General features: G+C 38.7%; 2 protein-coding genes across 4 annotated transcripts in view; both read left to right on the top strand.

Moving 5' to 3' along the window:
* LOC126371442 (uncharacterized) overlaps positions 1 to 20,280 on the top strand; it is a 44,583-nt gene extending 24,303 nt beyond the window's left edge. For both annotated transcript variants that reach the window (XM_050016737.1, XM_050016736.1), the window contains 4 exons: positions 4,135 to 4,347; positions 17,143 to 17,238; positions 19,056 to 19,273; positions 19,794 to 20,280. In XM_050016737.1, the coding sequence (XP_049872694.1) occupies positions 4,135 to 4,347; positions 17,143 to 17,238; positions 19,056 to 19,273; positions 19,794 to 19,995 (729 nt within the window). In that variant the 3' untranslated portion in view covers positions 19,996 to 20,280. The remainder of the gene's footprint in view (positions 1 to 4,134; positions 4,348 to 17,142; positions 17,239 to 19,055; positions 19,274 to 19,793) is intronic.
* LOC126371469 (uncharacterized) lies at positions 5,749 to 11,093 on the top strand. Of its 2 annotated transcripts, XM_050016779.1 has the most exons (7): positions 5,750 to 6,466; positions 8,208 to 8,548; positions 9,002 to 9,428; positions 9,621 to 9,994; positions 10,089 to 10,296; positions 10,406 to 10,572; positions 10,655 to 11,093. In XM_050016779.1, exons 2-7 carry the CDS (start codon positions 8,318 to 8,320, stop codon positions 10,859 to 10,861), a joined length of 1,614 nt encoding a protein of 537 aa, XP_049872736.1. In that variant the 5' UTR covers positions 5,750 to 6,466; positions 8,208 to 8,317; the 3' UTR covers positions 10,862 to 11,093. The 2 variants fall into 2 exon arrangements, with proteins under 2 accessions (XP_049872735.1, XP_049872736.1); XM_050016778.1 differs by having other exon boundaries at positions 5,749 to 6,466; positions 9,002 to 9,994.
* Positions 20,281 to 20,525: the final 245 nt, after the last annotated feature.

The following is a 20,525-nucleotide window of genomic DNA, read 5'->3' as shown; positions in this document are numbered from 1 at the left end:
AGACTGTCCTTTGTTTGGTAAGGACTTTTCAGGCTTGAATCACCTGATTGTCCGAAAAAGTAAGATGGTTCCGTGCTTCGGAAGGCACATTAAGCCGTTGGTCCCGGCTATTAGCCGTAAAATCACCTGCACCAACCCGCATTGGAGCAACGAAGTGGAGTATGCTCCGTACCACCTCCGATTGATTAAGGAGAGGCCTGTGCCCAGCAGTGGGACGTATATAGGCTATAAACATGTATGATCCAAACATGAATTCAAACTCATAAAGTCGAATTAACGGCCTCCGTGGTCCAGTGGTTGAGCGTTGTGCTCACGATCCGGAGGTCCCGGGTTCGAATCCCGGTGGGGACAAATCACTAAAATCACTTTGTGATCCCTAGTTTGGTTAGGACATTACAGGCTGATCACCTGATTGTCCTAAAAGTAAAAGGATCCGTGCTTCGGAAGGCACGTTAAGCCGTTGGTCCCGGTTATTGCTTACAGATGTAAGTACGTAGTCGTTACATGAGTCATGTCAGGGGCCTATGGCGACTCAGTAATAACCCTGACACCAGGGTTGATGGGGTTGGTAATTCACCTCACAATCCACACGATAGAAGAAGAAGTCGAATTCAGTAGAGCCCGAGCCAGGATTCGAATCCGTGTCACTACGACGTAAGTCACTCGTTCTCCGAACTGGACCATCACGGATTTATTCAACTGAGTATTATAAATTTGTGTATTTACAAAAGATAAATGTATTGCGTTCAATTTGAAAGCGTCATGTAACGTGATATGACGTAGGCGAGAGGTAACAACGTCAATGTGTACGTCTGAAGATTAATTATAATTACATTATGACGCTCATATTGGTTGCATTATAGAGAATACTCAACGGCGTCTCTAGGGAAATTGATTTGTTTGATTGCTCGTCCACGAGATTCGCAGAAACCACATTATCCTATTTATGTAAAAGTCTTTGATAGTTGTAATAAAAGAAAATTTGATTTAATTCGTAAGATTAGTTTACAATAATTTAAGGATTTAACATTGTTTTATATGAATGGCATGACATTTTTCAAGCATTATCGACTTGGGATTTTACCTGTAATGATAATGTGTTTGTGATCTTAGTGAATAAATAAATAAATTATTTTCTACTACGGATTCGAAACTTATGTTTTCTCTTGAACAACATAACGTTAGCTCACGACCACGACTCATCATCGTCATCATCGCCCTAGCATTATCCCGTGTCTCACAGGGTCCGCGTACCTAACCTGAAGATTTGACAAGTTCAGTCTTTTACAAAAGCGACTGCCTGTCTGACCTTCCAACCCGTGAAGGGAAAAACAGCCCAATACATGTTAGGTCACGTACTGCAACACTAAATGCATTTCTCGGGAATGTGGGTTTCCTCACGATGTTTTCCTTCACCACTGAGCACATAATAATCATTTATGATCCGAACATGAATTCGAAAACAAATTCGACAATCATTGGTTTATGCCTGTGCTGGATTCGAACCTGCGACCTCAAAGTGAGAGGCAAGCGTTCAACCAACTGGGCTACCATGGCTCCCGACCACTGCTACATTACATTCCTAATTATGTTAGTCAGAGATACATCCATCGCAAGACGAACTAAGTACCCAGCTTTACCGAGGTATTTCTTTCTTTGTTTAAATACTATGATAAAGCCTTAACATGCTTGAAATATTAACACGATCGTACACAATCGACAAAAGCTACGGGTTCAAGTCCCGTCCGATTTAATTTCTCTTTATATAGTAGACAATTTTGAAAAGTCGAAGAAAAATAACAGACACTCACTACTCGTAGAATAATAAATTATCTTTATAATAGACAAGAACAGTGGTTCTCAAAGTCGTCTGACCCATCTACAAATATAATTTTACCGTCTTTTCGGGAATTTAACCGGCACCAATATGAAAAGGACACTTCAAATGTCCTGAGAGCGTTGGTGAATAAACCCACGAGCCCAATTGAATATTTATTTATGTAATCGTTAACAATTATTAGTAGTTTCCTAGGTCAAAGATAAATTATGAAATTTTGATTACTAAATAAAGACAGATCTAAATGTGACAATATCCGTTTTTTCTATCTAACTTATTTATGAATTTTCATAAAGAAAAATGTAGTGATAAGTCCGACATTTTCTCACGTTTTTCTATGACGTCACAGGTTTCAGGTTCAGGTTTTCATACAAATTCCATAGTAATTACATGTTTTGACGTTTAGTAAAAAGTAACTTATTTGACTAGTTGCTAACACAAAAGAACAAATCCGTGTTAATTATGAACTACCAACTCTTAGATGTTTTTATGTTACTAACCCACTGGACCTTTGTCTTTTAAAATAAATAAATAACAAACAACATTTGATAACGGCCTTTGGTGTATCGTTCTTCAGGCAAAAGCCCACTCCATAATCGCTCGCGCGGACCCACAGTTTGGGAAACACTGGGCAAGATGATGAAGCATTAGCTAGAAAACGTTCGTAATACTCGTATCGTACGAGTGTTATGCTTTTGATCACAAAAGAACAAGTCATTACGCGGCCCCATTGTTACGTGACCACTTTCCATCATTAGCGAACTAAATTGCACTCTACGACCTTACGTTTCTAAATATTAGTTTCGTATGAATCACCTCACACACACAGTTAACAGCCTCCGTGGTCTAGTGGTTAGAGCGGTAGGCTCACGATCTGGAGGTCCGGGTTCGATTCCCGATGGGGACATTGTCGAAATCACTTTGTGAGACTGTCCTTTGTTTGGTAGGACTTTTCAGGCTTGAATCACCTGATTGACCGAAAAAGTAAGATGATTCCGTGTTTCGGAGGGCACGTTAAGCCGTTGGTCCCGGCTATTAGCCGTAAAAACACCTCCACCAACCCGCATTGGAGCAGCGTGGTGGAGTATACTCCATCCCCCCTCCGGTTGATTGAGGGAAGGTCTGTGCCCAGCAGTGGGACGTATATAGGCTGTTTATGTTATGTATGTTATGAATCACCTCATTCACTCTTGTGTGGCCGCTTGTTGATAAGCTAACTGGGCCGACGTTATCAGCGAGACAAGACGTATCTTTTGCGCAAATTATCAACTATTTATTTAAGCGTCTGACTGGAGGATCGCGTGACAATTTCGCCTTTGTGACTGGGCTATCGACGGTTCACGTAATGATCTTTTATGAGTTTTATGTTGTGAATGCTTCGCGTGGGGACAAAAGTCGCCACATTACTTGAGCATCAGTTTACTTAATGCTCGACCGGTTTTTGATGTTTGCAATAGAAGCGAAAAGCGGTCAACCGGAACTTTGTAACGTTCTAAATAATAATTGTATGTAATTTCTTGCATGCACTGTGCATATTTTTTCAATAAACGATTTCATCGCTCATTATTTTTTCACTCATTTCCTTGTAATTATTTGTAATTAAGCTTTAGATACGAACTTGTTCCGTATGTCTGATAATGATAATGTTATATTAGTTTAGATGAAACAGATAAGATATTCTTGCATAGACAGACAATGGCGCTGATTCCCGCAGACATCTCCGATTTTTATTTTAATACCTGAATATATTATCCACCAATAGGTGTACTGACTTAAAAATAGCGACACACACGACAATTTTAGGCAGAGTTGTTTAACCAACCGTTTCAAAATGTATCCACTGGCTTATAACCTGACAGAATGAAGTGGACAGCACACGTCAAACGGATTGCGTACCAAGGGGATGTCTGCCTTCCCCTTCACAGGCGTGATGTTATATAATTGTTAGGCTAACGGCTTCCGTGGTCCAGTGGTTGAGCGATGGGCTTAAGATCTGGAGGTCCCGGGTTCGAATCCCCGGTAGTTTGGTTAGGACATTACAGGATGACCACCTGATTGTCCAAAAAGTAAGATGGTCCGTGCTTCGGAAGGCACGTTAAACCGTTGGTCCCGGTTACTACTTACTGAAGTAAGTAAGTAGTCGTTACATGAGCCATGTCAGGGGCCTTTGGCGGCTCAATTAATAACCCTGACACCAGGGTTGATGAGGTTGGTACTCCACCTCATAACCCACACGATAGAAGAATAAGAAGATTGTTAGGCTTAGCCTCTCATCCAGGCTCCTCTACCTTCGGCAGGTGTTGGCAGTGAGGTGCGTATACGGCGGCTACCCGTCGCGGCTGTTGGACCTTTGGGAGCTGTATGACGAGTGCAAGGGCTCTGAGAACGACAACCCGGCGATACTACCGCCAGACCAGCAGTACATCGTGTTGGAGCTCGCCAACGCCGGCCAGGACCTCGAGAGCTACCAGTTTAACTCCGCTGAGCAGGCGTATGCGCTGTTCTTGCAGGTACAGTTGGTCGTTTTATTTTGAAGTAGCTTTCTCCGACTTTGTTGTGTTGTTCCGACTATGTTTTTTTTATTCATTACCGAAGCCGCGGGACTTTCGTTGCATCATAGAATAAAGAATAATACTTCCTATAGAATGTCCAGTCTTCGCCCCGCACCAATCGTATCGGGCGCCTACCTCACCCCCTCTGGGTTTTTAATTTAGTGTTAAATGCCCTTTGTCGCTAAGAAGTCAGGGGGAGACCGTGAAGACTGGGTCTCGCTCGCACTTACACACAATTCCGGTCGTTGTAGCTGAATGGTTGTATTAGTTTATGTATTTTTAATTTGTGTCTAATAAAACTTAATAAATTCCCGTCTTCTATAACTATAAAACTAATAAATAAAAATAACTATAAAATGTTTAGTGCAGTCCCAATACTGCCAACTTTGACTAACACACACACACACACTGTAATATTTTACACATTTCCGACGATACAGCAAATACGGAGATACGAGTTTTATAACTCTTAAAATAATGTAAACAATTAAGACTTATCTCAGTTTAATACTTACCAAATGGAACATCCGTTCCCAGCCTAGCAACAGCGCCAATCATACTAGAAACTCGCGCCAATCGTAACTAAGAACTCACATTTAAGGTGGTTCGATTTCCATACTAGTTTATTTATTCAAATATGGGCACACGCCACTTAATTTTACATTGAAACTTATTTCGTTTGCATTTATTTTTGTATATATTTGCGTGAAATTGCTTTTCAACAGAAAATACTGTTAAATCATCGTAAAAACGAGATCAATATTTGTTTAAAATTTGTTAATGTATTAGTGAACGGTTACAGTGTCATACGCTTCGGAATATCCATTAGTGTGCGTAGCTACGTTGTCAGTTCGCTGAAAATGCGACGTTGCCGCTCTTGCTCGTGTGTGAAACGGTGTGTCACTTGCCCTCTCCATTCGTTAAAGAAGCTTTCATAAATTACGTTCACCCGAACGTTTTATAATAACAGTATTTCTGCTGCCAGATGATCGAACAACCCGCTCATTATGAATCGGTAAGGTTATACGTCGAAATGAATCTTTTTCGATTCTGAATGCGACCATAACCTAACCTGTTCCGGCTTTTCGGCGGGAAACGGGAACGGGACAGTTGCTTTCTTCATTGAGTAATCTAAATAATTAATACGAAGTGGTGTTTTGTGGTTAGTTGGAAGACATTCGCGAGTGTTATTATATTGGAGTATTCAATAACAAAGTGTATCTGCCTATTTTCGCTTCGTGCCGGGAAGCCGCTTCATAACTCAAAAGTTTATGCGGACTTTTGAGTTAATTCGTTTGGGTTTGAGGGTGGGGGCTTAGGTTTCCTCATCATCACCTTTCATCATTTCATTAATCATCAAGAAAAAAATACGTCAGACATGGCTGTATGGGCATAGTTCCCTTTGCCTTACCCTTCGGGGAAAACCAAAACAAAAAAAAAAACTAACCTGTTCCTGTCATGTCATGTCATTCGTTTCTTTTCCACTTCCAATTTATATTGTAATAGTTTGGTTATTTGTTTTATTAAAAGCCACGAGTTAACTGTGGAATATGCACCAGATAGTTTGGGTAGTCTGTCTGGTAACAGGTTTGTTGATCTACCACATGTCCTTATGTGGGCTTTCAAACTTGAGAGACACCGTTCGCAATGTGGTGGTAGCAGCATAGTCTTTGTTGAGGAGTTTAGAAATGGTTTCAACAGTATGTTTACTTTCCAATGCAGTATGTGTGAGAAACAATTTAGATACTGCAATGAAAAAGATGAAAATCTTAACAAAGCGTTTGTTTGGGGGACATTAACAGCTGGAAGCTATTATGCACAGGCTGCACACATCACCAACTTGATGGATATACCTACAATATCAGCTTCCAAATTCCGAGAGACAGAAAAATTATTAGGTGAAGTTTGGAAAGATGAACTAACTGAGGAGATCCAAAAAAATGGAGAAAGAGAAAAGGCTATTGCTATGCAAAAAAATAATGTAGATGCAAATGGTATTCCATACATAACAGTGTATGTGGATGGAGGCTGGCCTAAACGATCATATGGCCATGATTATAGCTCTCCATCAGGCATGGTAAGTTTGTTTCTGAAAATACACTTCTCATCAAAAAAATCGAAACACCTTGCAAGTTTACGTTTTGTCAGGATTATCAGAAAAATGTGTACATTTAGGAATAAATGTTAAATGTCGTTTAATAGTGAGTAATATGAGCTTATCAAATCTTAATGTTAATGTTCTAAATTTAAATGAATTTTTCATAGGTTTCGTATTTTGTTAAATGAGTCATTTTTATTCCGTATGGAGTATAAAGGAAATGGATAAAACAACACACGTAAATGAAAAAAAAAGCTAAAAAACGTTTATTTAATAACTTGTATTCCCTCCCCGAGCTCTAATTACTGCTTCCATACGGTTCTTCATCGATCGGATGAGAGTCACGATCACATGCTGTGGTATATTGTCCCATTCCTCTTGGATTGCATCTTGCAGCTGGCTAAGTGTTTCTGGGGCAGGATCTCTTGCTCGAATTCGTCTCTTTAATTCATCCCACAGATGTTCAATGGGATTCATGTCCGGGCTTCTTGCTGGCCATTCCATAATAGAGATATCGACTTCGTTAAGATAATCTCGTACGACGCCCGCGGTGTGAGCCCTAGCATTGTCGTGCATGAATATGAAGCCGTTGCCAATAAAATGTGCATAAGGCATCACATGAGGCTCGAGACACTCTTCGACGTACCGATGACAGTTTAGTGCAGGCAGACGTGGCCCAGACACGAAAGCAAGCTCTGTCTTACCGTCGGCGCTGATTCCTCTCCAAACCGTCCACGAACCGCCACCATAGCTGACCTTTTCTTCAATGCAGCATTGTGCATAGCGTTCTCCGTCTCTTCTGTAGACCTTGTTCCTTCCGTCGTTACCATACAGCATAATTTTACACTCATCAGAAAAGAGAACTTTGCTCCACTGTAGGTATGACCAATTTAGGTGCTCACGTGCAAAGTTAAGGCGCGCTCTTCGATGGTCTGCAGTTAATTTCGGCCCATTTGCTGGCTTATGCGGTACCAGTCCACGATCCTTCAACCTTCTTCTAATTGTAGAGTCACTTACAGCCACCCTTCGTACAACACGAAGCCGCTGCTGCAGTTGAAAAGCGTTAAGGCGTCGATTTCTTAAAGAAGTTGTTACAATAAATCGATCATCTCGCTCAGAAGTGACCCGATTCCTGCCAGATCTTGAACGGCGCGTGAACAAACCAGTCTCCCGATAACGTTTATAGAATCTATGAACAGATGACAGGCTTAGATGCAGTCTTGCAGCCACAACACGCTGACTAAGGCCAGAATCCAGCAATGCCACAACTTGGGCGGCTTCTGTGGGCGAAGTATCCATACGTTTTAGAAAAAAAACCTTTTTTCAGACGTCCCAAAGTCACAGTATTGAAATAAAATACAAAAAGTTTAAGGATAGGCGCCAATTTTTAGTTTTTAAACGCTAAATGTACTCCAACCCTAAACACACATTTGTCTCAAAACAGTGATTCATTTCGTTTATAAGATAAACAAATGAAATTCTAATTTTGAATTTAGAATTTTCGCTTATTACTGTAATGGCCAAACTGCCAGCTATACATTTATGTATTTTTTTTCATCGTATGAATTCTTTTTTGTGTTAAATTCGGACAGAAACAATGAAAACGGAAGTGTTTCGATTTTTTTGATGAGAAGTGTACTATAAAGTTTGTTACTAATATCTTTTGTTTATCCAGTAAATTCTGTTTGTAAGCATTATTTATAAAATTTAATTTTTTTAGGCCTGCATTATTGGAAAAGAGACCAAGAAATGCTTATTCTTAGGCATAAAAAACAAATATTGTTACCACTGTCACATTTATGAAAAAAAAAAGAACAAGTTTCGGAGCATATGTGTTTCAAGAACTACGAAGGACCATCTACGGGAATGGAGGCGGACATCCTAGTAGAAGGGTTTGAGAGGAGTCAAGAGATGCATGGTGTAAAATATTTAATATTTATAGGAGATGGAGATTCATCTGTGTATGCACAATTAAGAGAAAAGGTTTCATATGGGACCCAAATAAAAAAAATTGAATGTAAAAACCATGTGATTAAGAATTACACTGGAGCATTGTACAAGGTAAAATACCAATGAAAATAAAATACAATCATTCTGCCTTACCAATTTCTCATAAGTTTTTTAATCTTAGTGCACTTAGTTCGAAACACAGTCAATAACCTTCAATCTCAGTAGATCCATTCTCCAGATCCATCATAGATCTAGAGTGAATTTTTTTCTTAGTATATCTATTTTATGTTAAACTTGATCTAATGATAAATTAATTGACCATGTAAACTTTATATTTACTAAGGTATGCATGTATGCATGCTAGATTGAAATCATCTATCTTACGCGCTTTAGATTTTTTCATACAAATGCTTTTTCCCAATAACTCCCGTTTCCGATATCCTGTTGCAACTAAGCTTTAAGTTTACAAAGGTACCTGCATGCCGTTTAGGCTGTTCGTTAATATGTCAGCTAGTTAGTCAGTCAGTTTCTCCTTTTATATATTTAGATAACCTTTTATTTCAGATTATAGGAAATACAAAGTTACCATTATTTGGCCGGAAGATTCTCAAGCCAAAATTACAAAAACTTACAGCGGTTTCAAGAAAGATAATTATGGAAGCTGATCATAATTCAATGAGAGAGGATCTCAAAAATGGCCCATCTCATGTATTTGGCTGCCACCAAGATTGTAAGGCATATTATTGTCGATTCTGCCAGAACAGTGATGAAAAAGACACAAATTCTTTAGACGACCTTAAAACTAAGGCACCTGCAGTTTGGGCCCACATTTGTGCAGCAAACGAGGCAGTCATGTCAAAATGCCATCGACTATCAAACAACACAACAAATGTTGTTGAAAATTTCATGAGTGTTGTCAGCAAATTTGTCTGCGGGAAAAGATTGAGTCTGTACAAGGGTGGCTCATATCAGCGAAGAGTATATATTGCTGGTAAGAATATGTTATGTAATTATTGCATTTGTTCAATTCATTTTCTATATTATTCACAGTATATATATTTATTTATATACATACATACTTTATCCACACACAATATTTTTTATACTCACATAATATTATACGCCTTCAAGGCACTATGGGATAAAAGACTTAGAAAATTTTTAAGGATATTTTTTATAACAGGTCTCTCGCACTCTCGTGGTCAGAAATGGCACACAAATGCTTGGAAGAAACATATAAGAAGTAGCCCTGGACAAACTTTTAAAAAGTACATTGCCCAGTCGGAAAAGTCCAAGGAAAGGCGCAAAAAATACATTCGCAGGCGACTTTTTGCGCCTAAACCCAAAACTGACCACAATTATGGTCCAAACGCCAAAGATGTAGATGAGTCAGTTTTAGGGAAAGATCTAAAGGAAGCGTGTCTTCTAAAACTGAAAGACTTCGAAACGACAATAGATCAAATAAAATATATTGAAAGTGCAACAATTGGACAACACGATAATGATGTCTACACTACATATAGATGCGACAGGCTTACCGCTAGTCAGTTCGGAATGGTAAATTCAATTATTAGTATAAATACTTTCCCATGTGGAGCAGAGTCAGAGTTAAAAAAAAACTATGATTTATGTAATTTTAACTTTGTTGCAGATATGCAAGCGAAAATCTACAACACCATGCCATAACCAAGTGAAGAGTGTTTTATATAAAAACAATATCTTGACCAATGACATGGCCTACGGCCAAAACCATGAATCAGTGGCCAGAACCTTGTTCATAGAAAAAATGAACAAAGCCGTACGGCCTGCTGGGTTATATATTGATGAAGAATTTGGTTTTCTTGGAGCTAGCCCAGATGGTATGTGATACTATATGATATTACCTACATATGCCTTCACGTATACATTATTAATGTGTCCATAGTTATCTATATGATAGTATTATTTATATGATTTTATGTATTTCAGGAGTAATAGAAGAAGAAAATTCTATTTTGGAAATAAAATGTTGTCCTTCATTGGCTCGCAACAATCAAGACATTTTTTCTGCGGCCAAAGATCGTAAAAACTTTCCCCTTTTGGTTGATGACACTGGTGCATTACAAATAAATAAAAAACACAACTATTACTATCAGGTATATTGTAATTATTATAGCAGATATAATACTGCTTGTAATAATATAATATTTTTTACAAAAACGGGTGTTCTGATTGCAGATCCAGGGTCAACTGCGGGTTTCAAAAATGATGAAATGTTACTTCATTGGCTATGTTTCTCCAAGTTTTGACATCACAGTGTTTGAAGTACAGCGTGACGAAAATTTCATTAAAAATATGATGCCAAAATTAGTAACATTTTATAAAAATTGTATTTTGCCAGAGGTAGTACTTCGAAGAGTAACAAAAAAAACAAAAATGTATTGATATTTCAATTATGTGGTAGCAATTATTTTATTACTACTTTGTGAACAAGCGCGCTGTTTGCTTTGCATTGTATAAAGTAGTGACAATCAGAAAGAGATAAATATTATATCCTAATCTGAATAAACGAAATCTGAATCTTACTTCAAATATCAATAATTTTCGTTAGCCTGTTTGATATTGCCGTTTGTAAATAAATAACATAAAATAACAATATAACTTACTGCAAACTTAACTGGTTTTCTTTTTATATGTACTTACTTATCAGGAAAAACTAGATTTCGCGTGGTTGGCTCGCAGCAAGCTGCTCGCGTGTCTTGTTTTCCCGCCATTTTTTTACCGCGATAGAATTTGACCAAGACTTGAATAGGTCTCGTGAAATCAAAAAAGTTCTAGGTGCTATAGTTTTGCGTGGCCGTGGGGTGTCTCCCTGATGCGGAGCAGTTTTCCAAGATGACGTTTCGATCACACCCCTATACATCATTTTTACACCCGAGACATTTCTGGAAAAACAAAAATGTATATGGCGGCCATCTTGTTTTTCGGCCATTTGTTTTTTTTTCACCGGCGATAAAATTTGACCAAGATTTAAATAGGTTTCGTGAAAATAAAAAAGTTCCAGGTGCGATAGTTTTGCCAGGCCTTCCTGATGCGGAGCAGTTTTTGAAGGTCGGGAAGTAGTTCCATACTCAACATGACATTTTGATCACATCCCTCTTACATCATATTCACCCCCGAGGCATTTTCGAGAAAAACGAATATTTTGTATGGCGGCCATCTTGTTTTTCCGCCATTTTGATATTTTTTCAACTACGATAGAATTTGACCAAGAAATAAATAGGTTTTGTGAAAAAGAATCGTTCCAGGTGCGACAGTTTTGCCAGGCCGTGGGGTGTCTCCCTGATGCGGAGCAGTTTTTGAAGATTGAGAACATTTTCCGTTCTTGACAAGACACTCCGATTACATCCCCATACACAGTTTTTACCCCCAAGACATTTTCTTGAAAAACAAAATTTGTATGGCGGCCATCTTGTTTATCCGCCATTTTGATTTTTTTTTCACCCACGATAGAATTTGACCAAGATTTTAATAGGTTTCGTGAAAAAAGAATCGTTCCAGGTGCGATAGTTTTGCCAGACGGTAGGGTGTCTCCCTGATGCGGAGCAGTTTTCAAGATCTGGAAGTTTTCCCATACTCATCGGAACATCTTGATCACATCTCCCATACATCATATTTACCCCCCGGCGCTCCTTCTGGGAGAACAACCCTGTCAGTGAGTCAGTCAGTCAGTCAGTCAGTCAGTACATGGGTTTGTAGCTTTATATAATATAATAATAATAATATAAATATATAAATATAATAATAATATGAAATAAAATCAAATATTTTAACAGCAATTTGTAGCAAAAACTAAGCAGGATAAATGGGAAAAAATGTTACAATAAAAAAAAAGTATATAAAGCGAGGTTGGAACCCTAGTATCCAGCCAGACCCATCTCATATAGAATCCTGTTATTCATCCAACTAGACTATTCCGTTGACGTTTAAACTGGCGAAATTAGTAATTGGTTTCGTAAACAAACATAACTATCAATGTGTGTGTGAGATGTTCGGCTTTTGGTGGTAACTTTTATTTATTCAAATAAAAGTATTACGTGAACTGCAACTCAATTGAAATTTAGTTAAATCATGACAAATATTACGCTATTACCGGCAAACGTATAACTTTGAAACAATATTGTGTATAAAATCCAAAAATAAATAATTATGTCAAATTAAGGCACCAACGCCATCTATTGACGCTTGAGCGCCTAGCTAACCGTATCGAACCACCTTAACAACTCATAAATATGAGTTTTAGGAATAAAAAGTAATCGTCAGTTTACAGTGGGTATTATAAAGGTTTTAATTCTTTAATGAATGTTCCAATTTTAAATTTAATTAAACTCTTTTTTCTCGAACAAAAATCCGGAGCGCGATTTTTTGTTGAGAATATTATTATCTTAACTCTGAATTTTGTTGAGAATATTATCTTAACTCTGAATTTCTTCTCATAAGCAACTCTCTTCACGTTTGACCTAGTAAACTGTCAACAATACTATCATTCCGATTTAGGTCGTATGGAACGTTGGTCTTATCATTTAAATTACAGAAACAGTTGTTTGCCTTAGTAGTTTATTGGGGATCAAATTACTTTTGTTGCTACTTAGACAGACAAGTCACGCCTGTAATCTGTATCTGGGTAGGCAGAGCCACAAGTCTTTGTAAGACGACTTAGTAGAGCTTGGTGTAAGTACCGAGTTCATCTTACGATGAACGTACCTCTGACTACCCCAATTGGGATATAGTCGTGAGCTTATGTCTTAGTAAAGCTTAGAGGTTGAACTACATCGCGTCTCCTCTGCTTTTTCCCTTTTCTGTCACATAGAACCATCATTTCCTAGAGAGAGATAATGCGAATGCACACTTCATATAGAAAACACCGTTTTACACAGACACTACACATTGCCGTTATCGTACACACGCATCTTTGTGTGTGACGTCATATGATTCAAGAGTAAAGTAAGACCAAGGGGGTGAGGTAAACATAGCTCAGCCGCTGGTGGGGAGCGGAGAGTTGCCGTTCTATAAGTATTATTCCTTATTCTATGCCCTAACCCTATATTGAATATTGTACTATTACGAAATAATATGGCGATAGGTTATCTGTCAGCCTCTCATACAGATAGGACGGCCATGATCATTAAATGCTACATTTTAGCACCATGTCACATTAACTTTTTTGACAAATTAAACTAAGTCTTACTAAATGTCAAATTTGTTAGTGTGACAGGGTTCTAAAATGGGTAAACGATATTGCTCATGATAACTGTACAACTCATTTTATCAGGATGTTGAATACTTTGTCATAAAATGCGGCATTAAAAATTAATTATAACGGTACATTAAGAAATATACATTGAGTAAATTTTGAATAATTGAAAACGACGAAATCAAACAATCTAATTATAATTTCACAGCTCTTAAACTAGTGTAGTCCTTCACTTACAATAAGTGCAGGAAAGAGTTAGAGCTAGTGGTAGTCCCGTCAAATTATGTTGGTCGTTGCACATATTCGTATCATTATCTTACACCATGATTTCACTGTAACCCACTTAATTGAAATTTGAATAATTACGCAGTGGCCAGTATGACGCAATGATCATTTCACGTACTCGATTGTGTCCAAGTGACGTCACTCATTTCTAATCAGTTCTCGGAACAATCGAATGCGTTGTGTCAGCCACACGTGTTGAGTGACTCATTTTTTTATGAACTATCGCACCGTGAGTTGTTTTGCCGAAATTGTTTACTTTTATGTGACTAGGAGAATAGTCAACGGAACGTACAAAACATAAGAATAAGCTGAATAACATAAGCTTACGACTGTATCCCAATTGGGGTAGTCAGACGTACATCCATCGCAAGATGAACTAAGTACTCACACCTCACAGTAGTAGTAAGTATTTTATCTATCTATCTCACAGAGCTTTCTGTTAGACCAACGTTAGTAAGCCGTATCGCCTATCGGTTGAACTAACTGTGTTAGTGAAAACTGCACTTAAGATAAATTAGTAATTCATTGGTGCAAGTCCGGCCCCGGGAATTGAACCGGCTTTCCCCGTTTGAGAAGCAAGCCGATAAACCACAGGACCACACTGTCTAGAGTGGAATATGCAAATACTGCTGCTATGCGAAGTAAAAGCGGTAATATTACCATTATTATGACCTGATACTGCAACCCAATTCCTTTTAATTCAGTTCAAATCCAAATTCAAAAATATCTCCGTTCAGTAGGTAACATGGTTACGCTTTGAATCGTCATTTTTTACATAACGAACGTCTCATCCGCCTAAAACTGCTGCAGCTTTTGACAACCTGTATAGCCGAGGAATCTTTTCCATCTCCAAGAAAAACCTAGACGTAAAAATAACCCGTATCCTGAAACCAATATTTTATTTATTCTTGGTGAAATATGCTTGTATGCTTACAAATAAAGGAAGAAGCATTCATGATTGTAACACTATCTTCTTTATCTTTATGATGAAATACGTATGCAACCTCAGAACATATTATTCAATAACTAAATAAATAAACATATTTTCCAAGACTACGCACGTATTTAATTATCTCAGAGTTTCAGTAATATTTATGACCTTAAAATAAACTGCGTAATTATATCGGCTTCCGTGGTCCAGTGGTTCAGCGTTGGGCTCACGATCCGGAGGCCCCGGGTTCGAATCCCGGTGGAGACGTATCACAAAAATCCCTTTGTGATCCCTAGTTTGGTTAGGACATTACAGGTTACAGGTTGATCACCTGATTGTCCGAAAATAAGATGATTTGTGCTGATGTAAGTATGTAGGTAGTCGTTACATGAGCCATGTCAGGGGCCTTTGGTAGCTCAATAATAACCCTTGGTCTTCCACGTCACAACTACACGATAAGAAGAAGGCATTTGGCCGGGTCAAAGATAAATTTTAAAATGCACCAAGTCTTTATAATGTAGACAAGAATCAAGAACTAAAGGGTCGCAGGTATTAGCTAGTTCAAAATAAGGCCCTAATGTTTATATTTTTTAAATCGTGGCATTATAAGTTCAGATAAGCCACACATGAGCTCATCTCTATTGAGTAATGATGTCGAGTCACGTTCCGTTATAATAACATTGATATTATTCTGATTAGGTGCAAGATAAAGAATATGTTTGAACACGGATGAGACGATTAGTCACTACTAAAATGTATCTCGCCTTCAAAACATTGAAAGCACATTGTTGTATTATCATTTATACGTTACAAGGTCACTTTCGAAAACTTAACAAAAACGTCTATTGTACATTCGATAAGGTTTTCGTTTCATTCGACGTAATATTATTAGCCTGTGGTGTTAAGAAACCTTTGAATAACCCAATCATCATGGACCTTATCGTCTAGTATAGTCCGCTGCTAAATATTAACATAAACTATTTGTCCCACTGCTGGGCACAGGCCACCCTTCAATCAGCCGCTTAAAAATAAAGAAATAAAAATATAAATTAGCAGGAATTGGGGTATGAACGGAAGCTAAATGATAATAAAATGGTCATTGAAAACAATAGCTAAATTGTTGTATTAGGGCTCGTCTTTCCAACCTCGAGTAATTTAAAAGCGTGTAGCATTAACTATAAAATAGTACCTAATTGTTATACGGCACAGTAGCATAGAATAAGGATTAATACTACGCATAGAACGCCAACTCCGGTCCCCACCAGCGTCTGAGCTAGGTTTACCTCACCCCCCCTCGAACATAGTTTAGACTTGAATCGTATGGCGTCAGACGTCACACACACAGATGCGCGTGTATGATAACGTCAATGTGTGGTGTCTGTGTAAAACGACATTGTTGGTATGAAGTGTCGTAATGCACATGAATGACAGTAGTTAATGCCGTCGGAAACCTAAAACCTACAAAAATCTAGCCATCATTTAATTTAAAACAATATGATTATCATTATGTACAATAAACATAAACAACCTATTTACGTGCTCAAATTCGATTGATATTATTTTTTAATTTGTTTTTTTTTGTGTGTTTAGAATTTTTTAACCTTTTTGTTTTTTCCTGTGTTTTACTTTCAGTGGCTCGAATGCATGGCCTGTCCTAGTCCCTTCGGGTGATAGGTGAATTTCTAGTTCAAGTGTTGCCAATATCTTGACTAGATTTTCACTTATCCTCTGCGGAGGCTTCAACGCTTTTGGTGTTATCCAGTGTGATGTTTATTTTAATTTGTTTTTCACTAATTTTTGTTTTGTTTTAATGAAATACTGGCATGGTTTTACTAATTAGAAACGATATATTATTTAATTGTAAATATTAATATAACAATATGTCACAAAAACAAACTTAAAAACTAGTCATTAAATAACCCGCCCCTCACTGTTCCCGGTGCAAAGGTGCCCACAAGCCGCATTAACGCGTTGGATGGCAATGGCCAGCCAAATACAAACTATAAACAAACTATATTTTTATTATTATGTGTGGAATTAACACAATTTATCTTTAATAAAGAGAACAAAGAGTTTGAAATGACAATGCAAGTATTTCATTCATATCAAATTTTCATTTATGTTGTGTTTTAAGTTTGCTACTTAAAATTGTTTAATTTTTTTGTTAATTATCTTTTTCACAGTACCATTTGTAAGCACAGCTAGTTCTTCTTGTCGAAGAACATTTCTTTAATCTACTTTTTTTTTTAATTACAGGTAGCATTCGCTTTGGCAGTGGGTGAGGAGTCGTTCCAGTTCGAACATCGAGACTTGCATTGGGGGAACGTGTTGATTGCACCTACTGATCAGAAGGTGAGCTTACTAATATATATCCTATTTAAAGTTAGATGACTAATGATATATTTCTAGGGTTTTTTTATTTCACATTTCACACGCCGATGTACTATATTTCTGTCCTACTCTCACGGTAGCATGATTATAATGACAGCAGTAGGCTCTGCACGCACGGCAACGAATTATATCGAGGGCTTCGACCAATATACGTAGCGAATGCTATATAATTCGCCGGGGCGCGTTACCGTTACCGTGCAGGCCATGCTGCTATAATTGTAATAATGCTACGTTATATAGGATAATTATTTAGTAATAAGTAACATATTACAAGCCAAAGACTCAGAAGTCACATCAGGATGTTGCTCACAATGTACTAAAGTACGAGGGGAGGTCAAAAAGTTCGCGGAATGAGGGGGAAGGGGGTCGAAATTAAACACGAAACTATTTTTCCTTTTCAATATATTCTCCCTTAACCTTAACACATTTTCCGGATCTATCAAATAATTTGTTTATTCCATCATAAAAAAAAGATTTCTCTTTGCTGTCAAAATAGGCCGAAATTGCAGACTTGACTTCTTCATCATCGCCAAATTTTCGTCCACGCAGTTCCTTTTTCATTTTTGGGAACAAATAATAATCGCTGGGGGCCAAGTCTGGACTGTAAGGCGGGTGGTTTAATTTTTCGAACCCGCATCGGTGAATGGCAGCCGTCGCAACATGGCACGTGTGGACGGGTGCGTTGTCGTGCAAAAGGAGCACACCTCTTGACAGCTTTCCTCTTCTTTTTTCCTTGATAGCCTCTTTCAATCTATCCAGTAAAGAAGCGTAGTAATGTCCCGTTATAGTCACACCACGATCTTTATAATCAATCAGCAAAATACCTTCTGTATCCCAAAAAATAGTGGCCATGATCTTTCCGGCCGATTGTGACACCTTAAACTTCTTTGGAGGAGGTGTGCCTTTTTTATGCCACTGCATCGACTCTTGCTTCGACTCAGGTTCATAGTGGTGAACCCAGGTTTCATCTCCAGTAACAATCCGGGCCATAACTTCTTCCTTATTCTCTCCACAGAGCTCTAAAAACTGGCGAGAACACTCGACACGCTCGCTTTTTTGAAGTGGCGTGAGCATTCTTGGAACCCATCTTGCGCTGACCTTAGTCATCCCAAGATGTTGATGTAGGATATTTAAAATACTTGTTTCGGATACACCGACCATTGCTGCAAGCTGCTTCTTCTTCAAGCGGGTATCTTCTAATACAAGTTTCTCTACTTTTTCGATGATTTCCGGTGTGGTGGCCTCAATGGGCCGTCCGGAGCGGGGGTCATCTTCAATCGACTCTCTTCCTTGCTTGAAAAGACTATGCCACTTGTAAACCATGGTTTTACCAGGGGCAGAGTCCGCGTAAACTGCTAACAGCTCTTGAAAAATCGTCTGAGCGGATTTTCCTTGCTTGGTGAGGAACTTAATGACGGCGCGGTGTTCAATTTTCTCCATATTCGCTGAGTTCTTCCCGATTCACTTGTTTGCTGGTCGATAGTTCAAACGTTAATGACCCGATTTGCTTCAAACTTGGTACATATACTGTTAATGAGGTGTGCAACTAGCGGCTACCTGTACGAGCAAACCAACCCCCTCCAACCCCTCCATTCCGCGAACTTTTTGACCTCTCCTCGTAAATAGTAGCCGGGACCGATTCCACCAACTAACTAGACGTCGGCAGGCATTTCATCCTTATGTTGTGGATATACCACCAATCTATATTATTTACCACTGCCCTATAGAGCGTGGGTCTTAATGATGATGAGCTATAGGTTTATTGTTTGTGCGTCCAGTTCGCGACGTTCGTGATCCGCGGGCGCGCGCACCGCGTGGCGCGGCGCGGCGTGGCGGCCACCATCATCGACTACTCGCTGTCGCGGCTGGCGCTGCCGCTGGCGCGGGCCGGGGACGCCGCTGCGCTCTACAACGACCTGGCGCACGACGACGGCCTGTTCAGCGCGCTCGGGGACTACCAGTTCACCGTGTACCGCCTCATGCGCGACAAGTTGGGGTCAGTATCTGCTTTAAAGGCTCAATTCTGGCTGCACGGGTCACGCTATCGCGCTCAGCGCGTTAGAACCCGCAGGTTTCGACCAGAGATTAAAAAGGCCATATCAATGCAATATTGCTTAGTTGACATTTCTTGACATTGCTTACTTTTATATGCGCAGATATCAAATTGCCTTGTAGATGGATCGCTTATAAGCGCCCAGTATTCGCAGTGAATAATGTCAAGGAAGATAAACGTGCATTTATTGGTAAAACTGGCGATATACTTTGTACCTCTTGGGACGACGTAACTGTGTAGAGAAATCCTGATATAAAATAAACCCCGAAATTAGCAGGAATGTAAGGACAATAAAAAATATTAACATTAAGGTTGCCGCAATGTTTCAAATCAGCCGTCGTAGCATGACAGCCACGACAATCGATAAAATTAGTTTCTTCGCATCTGACATGCTATGAATGCGGAATGTGTTACGTACAATGGTGTACTAAACCTAGCTAATAACAATTTGTTTTGTCCTCAGAAATGATTGGAAGAATTTCGAGCCGTACACAAACATTCTCTGGTTGCACTACACTGTAGATAAGATGATAACGGCCCTCCGCTACAAGAGGACCAATACAAAGACGCACAAGCAGTACATCGCCAAGCTGAAGGGAATCAAGGAGCGTATACTCAACTACGGCAGCGCGGTGCAATTCGTCCTCACAGACAACGAATATTAAACGAACAAATTATGATATTACATCATATAACATTTAAAATTTACACATTTTAATTATTAGTAATATTTCAATATGGTAGTCACTGTTTGTTCTAAATATAACTCTCACTTGACAATGACATGCATAAATTATAATGTAAATAGAGTTTGCTTTGAGTTTGTTATAGACGCTAAAAGAATAATTTACAATATTGTTGCCGCATTAGAAAGGTTTCGGCGAAAAGGTGCCTTCGTAGATAAGGTAGTGCCTTTGTTCAAAATAATAAATTCATATATTGTGTTCAAATACGTTGTTTTATTTAGAGTAATTCCACGAACTTTTGCCGAAGAAACAAATTGGCTGAGGACGAGACTCAACTGAAACAGATCCTCAAGTAGAACCCACACAGGGGAACTGACCGGTGGTTCTCTTCTGGTAGGAAATTTCTCTGACCATAATGATCAAGGAGGTGTTACATCAATTATTACGATAGTAGCTAGAATAGAAAACGACAAAAAAAAGGTTTTCTCGATTTCGAACTAGCGACATCT

Source organism: Pectinophora gossypiella, chromosome 12, assembly GCF_024362695.1.
Source record: "Pectinophora gossypiella chromosome 12, ilPecGoss1.1, whole genome shotgun sequence".
Classification (NCBI taxonomy): domain Eukaryota; kingdom Metazoa; phylum Arthropoda; class Insecta; order Lepidoptera; family Gelechiidae; genus Pectinophora; species Pectinophora gossypiella.
This window is presented reverse-complemented; position numbering and strand designations above follow the sequence as displayed.